We start from the raw sequence: 6,845 nt of genomic DNA, 5'->3' as shown, positions 1-6,845 counted from the left end.
CACCTGCAAGAGATCCATCTGGGATGTTTGGCCAAACCTTTTCTGAATGGAAACAGAAGGGAAGTGTATCAGTCAGCTTACAATTTTGGTGAATACGACCTCTCTCTTTTGCTCATCATCTCATTCACTCGCTCACTCATTAACTTCAGAACAAAACAAAACATGAGATACCCTGTCAGTTTCCCTTACAACACACAAAACAGCTTAAAAGAAATAAACTGCACCCTGAGCACAAAAAAACAGTAACACTACAATAACTTTAAAAGGAGGTAGTATAAAACAGGAGCTGTGTGGGAACAAGAAGGGCGCTCCGCTGCACCTTTAGGGAAGAGGGCTCCGTCCGAGCACTTGCCTGGGGGCTGTGTCCCATGGGTTCCGATGCGCAGGACCAGCCAGGGAAACAAACGGGGGACCCCCAAGCCGACCTGCAGAGCACATGTAAGGCCTCGCTCTGGGCTCCAGAGAAACTTCACAAGTAAGGCAAGCAGTGAGTTCAAAACTATCTAATGGAAGGCACCATTACCACCAGGACACTTGGGGGAATCCTCTGGCCAAGGGAAAGCTGCCCGCTCTCCCCACTGTGGACCCCAGAAGGCATTGACAAGGCAGGTGGGACCCTGGGGCTGGGGTGGCCCCTGGAGGGCCCCCGAGCTGCCTGCAGCCTCTGCCCCGCTGGCCCTTGGAGATTGCTCCTCCCGAGGCCAGTGGGGCAGCCCCCTATGCTTCCCAACACAACTCCTTGGCTCACAGGGACACGCTCGCTCTCCATACATTCAGGGAAAGGACTCGGGGCTGCCAGGAAGCCATCACCAGTCATGCAGCCACGAGGGATGCTTCCAGACAAGCCAATGAGGTAGTGCGGTTGCTTCCTTTGGCGTCTGCCCTGGCAAGCTGAGGTAGATATCCAAGCAAAGGGGTCACCTTTGCTCCAGTGACAGAGAGAAGAGCCGCCCTGCTCTCCTTTCACATTTTTGCACACTGGACATTCACTAGGGAAGGGAAATACAAAGAGGCGGTGGAAACATGGGTTGCCTGCTAGTACTTGGGCATCCGACAGAAAGCTTGGCCTCCTAGTTCATTGTTCCCTGCAAGATGCTCCATTGCCACTGCCAGCCAGCGGCAACTGGAGAGGCCTAGGAGCAGGACAGCTGGCTGTCAGGTGCGAGTCGCTGCCTGGGAAGGAATCTGCAGCCCCAAAGCCGGGAGGGGGGTGCAGCTCCTCATTGGACTCGCGGGAGAACCTTCCCGAATCTCCAGTCTCGTGGCTGCCTTGGCTGTTGGCTGAATGCTCTGTGTCGGTTCCCAGGCTGCAGATCACTCTGGCACTTGGCTGCTGCTCTTCGCCAATGAGCATGGCTGCCCCTGACTGGTACAGGAAGGCTGCTGAAGCCAGCTGCCTCGGGGCCTGCAGGAAGAAAAGCTGGACGTTTGATGCAGCTCCCACTGAAGGTGGGCCACTCACCCTGCAGTTGAGCTTTCTGAATGAAACCTGCCTCACTAGCAAGCAGCCTCCTTGGGAATGGAAGGGCCCATCTATTGGTCGGCCAGCCTGCTGAGGCACCTGATCTTGCTGGGCACAGTGACTGGTCGTGCCACATTACCAGCGTCTGGGACTGAGGAGCTGAAGGGAAGGGAAGATGATTTCTCCAAAGGAGCAGGAGAAGTCAAACAAGGAAGCTCTGGCAGCATTTGCTGTAGGCCCTGAAAGCCCCGGGATGCAAGCTGGAGTGCAGGACCCTGCGGCCCCTCCTGGCACAAGCCCAGGTGCCTTAAAGGTCCCTTTGCTCTGGCAAAGCCTGCTGGGCACACAGGATGCCTCTGAGGGCAGTCCCATCGCTTGGTAAGCAATCCAAGAGCACAAACTTCATGCGCAGGTGCGGCCTAGCTGCAACCTCACAGTGGACGTCTTACCCGGGTATTGCCAGGCTGAGGGAGGGGGGAGTGCCCAGGGTATTAGCTAAATTCACAGGGAGGTGAGATCTGAAGCATGGTCCCCTCTGCAAGGATACTGTTTTCATTCGGCTGCCACCGCTGGAGACAAGGACATGCAGGAGAAACCCCCCTTTTCCTGGCATTTAGCATGTTGCATCAGGGGAGGGGTCAGCAAAGAGTTGGGGGCCCAGCACCACAACAGAGGCCACAATCTCCCGAGGAGATGGGCCTTCTTCTGCGCTGGTCAGTGGGGCTGCAGTCTCACCTCCTCTGCTTCCTCCTTCCGAGTGCCATGGAGGAAGAGCCATTTCCTCTGGGGGCTCTTCTTCGTTACTGGACCAAAGCGGTTTATAATAATGTCAGTTCCACCCTGAAAGGGAGGAGAATCTTCCATTACCCTGGGGAAAAGGAAAAAGGCCCAAGGCCTGCCTGCCCACAGACTGGCTCCCAGGTCCATTCCTCAAGGGTCAACCTTGGTCAGAAGACACATTACTGGACAATCACTGGCACAATCCCTGCTGAATGTCATGGGACTTACTGCTGGGTAAGCATGCAGTGGACAAAGCCCATTTGCCAATCCCCTTTGTGAGTGAACCTGTATTTCTGCCAGAAGACAAAAAGACCCTAAAAACTCTCCCCCAGACAAGCCACAGTCCTCCTGGGAGGCCAAGGGGTCACCTAATTGCCTTTCTGCGATATCTATTCCACTCGTTGCTGCCATTATTAAAAAATGCAGGTAAACCACCAAACATGGAAAACACAGCACAAGTAAGGACAGAGCCAAAGGCAAATGAAGTCACTTATTAGCTTTAGCAGCCTGTCAACCTGGCAGCCTGTCCCGCATGAGGACCCCCTCCCCAAGATCTTAGAAAACTGGGAAGATTGGACAGGATGTCCCATAGGGAAGGGTATTCCTATTTGCAACCATACATGAACAAAATGTGCTGCATACAGAGCTAGGCTAAAAAGTCACAATGACTGGTGCAAACTCCTGCTCAGGACCCAGTTTTTATTTCTTTCCTTTCCTTCGTAGCCCTGGGGAAATTAGATCCAGGACCCCTCTTGATGCAGCCTGCTCATTCCCTTTTAAGATCTACCAGAGTGGTCTTCTCCTTCGTGGTCAAGGGGTGTTGGGCCTCCAAACCTTGCAATGCCTTGTCCCATGAGATCTCCCCTACATCTTCCACCCTTTGATTCGGCAATGAGATTAGATAGTTGTTTTGCTATAAGCCGCCTCAAGAATTTCAACTGAGCCAGAAAAGCAAACAAACGTATCCTTTGTACCTTGGCATCCAGAAAGCTGCCCCCTGCAATCCTGGGCAAGAGTGACTGCTCATTCTCTGCCAGGCTTTGCAGGGTTTTGGCTCCCTCACGGCTCCTCGTAGAAGAATGGCTGCCGCTGCAAGGGAGTGGGTCAGGGCTGGGCTGGCTGCTTTTGGAAGGGGTTGAGTTCCTGGGCAAGAGGAAACCAGGGGTTAACCTGCTCTTCTAGCTGAAGGTTGACCGCTCGATAAGCTCTAGCCACAGCAACCCCATTCTGAACGAGGAGGGCAGTGGATCTGAGCCTGACCAGGCAGTGGACAATGGGCGGAGGGGCAGGAAGAAACAGGAAAGAATTCCCCCCGATATTGCAACTCCTCCTATAATCTCTGCCTTCTCCATCCACCACTCCTTGGGAACGTACAAGTAAATGGTGGGAGGGTGCTAAGAGACAGAACAGGTGCACAAGCAGCCTACCTTGGTGGTAAGGATGGGGCAGTGAAGCAAGAGCTTGAACAGGGGCCACTTGCTTTCTCTGGCTGTGTCCCTGAGGGCTGAGGCTAGGCGATTACAATCTGAGGTTCTACCATCAACTTTGCACACATCCCAGTGAGGATTCGCTACTGGTCGGTGTACATAGATTATGATGCACTCACACACACCCAACATTGGCACTGTGGGCCTCATACCTCCCACCCTGGCTTTCACTCACTCAGTCACACTCACACACATACAACAAATTTACCTTGCTTTGCCATGGTAGATCAGGATAAGGATGCAGACTAAGATGCATACCAGGGCTATGGAGACACCTGCAATTATGCCCGTCATTGACTTCTGGTCCAACTGGTAAGAGCCAGAATGAGCTGCAAAAAGGTAACAGGCACTTCTATCCCAGGGGCCTCGGTGGGACAGCAACGAGCAAGAAAGCCAAGCTGCCCCTTCTAGGAGAGAGGGGAGGGGCCTAGTACCCAGGGAGCAGAGCGACTCTGTGATACATGCAGGCTGGGCCAGGGGCTCACTTGTCCTGGCCTCTGAGGAATCCAGGCGTTTTGGTCTTTGGTTTGCCTCTGAGGGCTCCTTTGGCAGGACCACGAGTTCCACTGCGCTAGAAAAAGGCCCTTCGCCCACTTCATTGGATGCAGCAATTTTGATGAGGTAGACACTTCCCACCCTGAGGTTCTCTAGTAAAGCCATGGTTATTGTTCCTGTAGAGAAGAAGGAAAGAAGGTGACATGCCAATCATATCTGTCTCCTTGGATAACCAGTGCCAAACTGCAGGTTGCCTGGCACAACCCTTCAGTTTCTGAAATTCTTCATTGTGCAGGATCCCTGTGAGATCTACGACTGGCCAAGAAATCATCATGTTATGGAGTGGCAGCAAAATCACCCTTATCATCACAGCCTGATTTCTAAAAGAAGAGCCTGGCAACCAAATACCAAGGTTTTTCTTGTGTTTCAGATCATCCCTTGAAGCCATCATCCCAGCAGTCTAAGGCTGCCCCCTCCAGAGCAACACAGTAGCAGCCATATGGTTGGGGGAAAGTGTGAAGGCCCCATCTTGGCACCCAGAGTCTGCAGGCTCCCACTCACCTTCCCGATGAAGGACTTGCCACTCGCCTGTGATCCAAGCTTTCCTGGAGGTGTACAGGATGGTGTATCGGGAGACGAGGGTTCCAATGCCAGCTGGTGGCTTCCAGGAGACCAAGGCTGTGTCTTCCTCAATCATCGTCGCCTTCACTTCCACGGGTGGACCTGCCGGGGCTGTGGAGACAGACAAGCTGTCAATGAAGCCTCTGGAGCTCCAGAGGCCTCACCTGGTGCAGTCTGAGAGGCTCCCCTGTAGGCAGGAGTGGATTCCCAGTCAACGAGCGCCAGGCAGCAGCAGCAGCCTCCTCACCTTCTGGGAGGGTGGCGTGGTAAACCACTGGACTCCATGGGCTGGAGAGCTGATCCACATGGAGCCGAACAGCAAACTCATACTTGGTATTTGGCTCCAGTCCTTGGACCATCAAGTGAGTCTCTGACCTGGACATAAGGAACCAGTTAGCAGGAGATCCCTGCCTGCTGCCTTTTGCAATCCTACAGCAGGGGGGCTCCCCTTCCCCCCAGTCAAGGCTGCTTCTCTGCCTGGATTGAGCTGGTAGGGCCTGGTCAGCAGCACTCTCCTCACACAAAGTCACCAGTACCCACAAAAGGCCTTGGGCAGATTCCAACGTCCCCATTGAGAGAACCCAAGCAGATTTTTTCAGCTTAAATACATGATAATCGAGGGAAACTGTCTTGGTGCTTCACGCAGGCCAGCTGCCAGGCCTCCTCAAAACCAGACATGGAGAAGGTCTGTCTAGTGCAGGATCTATGGTGAAGGCACCAATTCTGCCTTGTGTGAATGGCAGGGTGGGGGGTGTTATCCTGGCCAGCTCCTCAGAGGGGAGCAGGGTGAAGACAGAGCAGGCAAAGAGGGCCCACATACGTTTGAAGATAGAGCACCAAAGAAGCATTCTGCAGCCCCACCGGGTGACAGCGGAGAGTGAAGTTGATGACCTGTGCTGAAGTGAAGGCAGGCCGACCCCAGTGCAAGAAGATGGAGGAGGAAGAGTTTGCTTTGGCATAAAGGTGGTGGGGTGGCGGAGGGGGTGGCACCAGGCGGTCCCGCACAGCTGCAGAGAGAGGAGAGTGTTCTAAGTGTGGAGGAACCAGATCAGGACTTGAAGAGCAATAGTGACTTGAGGCTCAGCATCAGAAGTCTAGCCAGTAAAGAGCCCCCCCAAATTAAGAGACATTTTCTGCAGCCCAAAGCAGCCAAGCCTGAAATGGCTTTCTTTCGTCCTCCCAACTGCCTTTTCTTTAGACCCCTGTAAATTGTACCAGGAGCATCTGGAGCTAAGGAATAGATGGAAAAGCTTCGAACCAATCTCCATTGTTTTGGACCTACATTGTCCGTTTCTCAGACTTTACAATATCTGCATAATTTAAAAAGCTTCTGAAGTGCCACAATTACAGCAGAAAAACAAGCTGGAGACTCACAGACGCAGCTGGGGGTGCTGACGGTCTGGTCTGCCTCGTAGCCTTCCTCCATGCTGTTGTATGCCAGCAGCCTGACGTGGTACTTCCTTCTGGGGTCTGGATAAGGTTGAAGAACAATTGCTTAGCACAGCAGGACCCAACACTGGGAGGGAAACACAACATCCTGATCCTCAGTTTCTAGATTGGCCTCCTCCGACTGGGTGCTCTTGACACCCCAAAATTGCAGCCAGCAGGGCCTGATTAGAGAGTCCTCCTCCTGCTGCTCCTCCTCCCTCCAGCAGCAGCCCCAAATTTGCCCCTTGGACTCATTACTGCTCTTGATCATGTCTGGTTGTTCCATGGCCACTGGTCTCCCCGAAGGCCCTGAACAATGACTGCATCATGTCCCCAAGCTGGAAGAGCTGAGAATGGGGGAGCCGGATGCTCACACCTCCTGGAACATAGTTGAGGGCCCAAACTCTCCCTCCCCTGAATCTGCCTAGGCAGGAGGAATTAGCTGCAGCCTTACAGTCTGTGTAGCTTTGATGCTTCATATTCCTTTAGGCAACCTCCCTTCAGAAGCATCATCCCTGAATTGCTGGGCTATGGGGGAGGCTGTCAGGGAAACAAAGTCCCCCCCACACACA

At 53.5% G+C, this 6,845-nt stretch overlaps 1 protein-coding gene across 1 annotated transcript in view; it reads right to left on the bottom strand.

Annotated features, from left to right (window-relative positions):
* Window positions 1–1,155: 1,155 nt before the first annotated feature.
* Window positions 1,156–6,845, bottom strand: part of PRTG (protogenin) — a gene marked incomplete at both ends in the record, with an annotated part of 30,993 nt that continues 25,303 nt past the window's right edge. Inside the window, 10 exon segments of the mRNA XM_081337121.1 lie at window positions 1,156–1,207; window positions 1,209–1,405; window positions 2,198–2,302; window positions 3,217–3,385; window positions 3,938–4,058; window positions 4,215–4,400; window positions 4,786–4,956; window positions 5,093–5,220; window positions 5,666–5,852; window positions 6,220–6,308. Of these exon segments, the coding sequence (XP_081193247.1) occupies window positions 1,156–1,207; window positions 1,209–1,405; window positions 2,198–2,302; window positions 3,217–3,385; window positions 3,938–4,058; window positions 4,215–4,400; window positions 4,786–4,956; window positions 5,093–5,220; window positions 5,666–5,852; window positions 6,220–6,308 (1,405 nt within the window).

Source organism: Vipera berus, assembly GCF_964194415.1.
Source record: "Vipera berus genome assembly, chromosome: 12".
Taxonomy (NCBI): Eukaryota; Metazoa; Chordata; class Lepidosauria; order Squamata; family Viperidae; genus Vipera; species Vipera berus.
The sequence above is the reverse complement of the archived record's forward strand: the minus strand, read 5'-3'. Positions and strand labels throughout refer to the sequence as shown.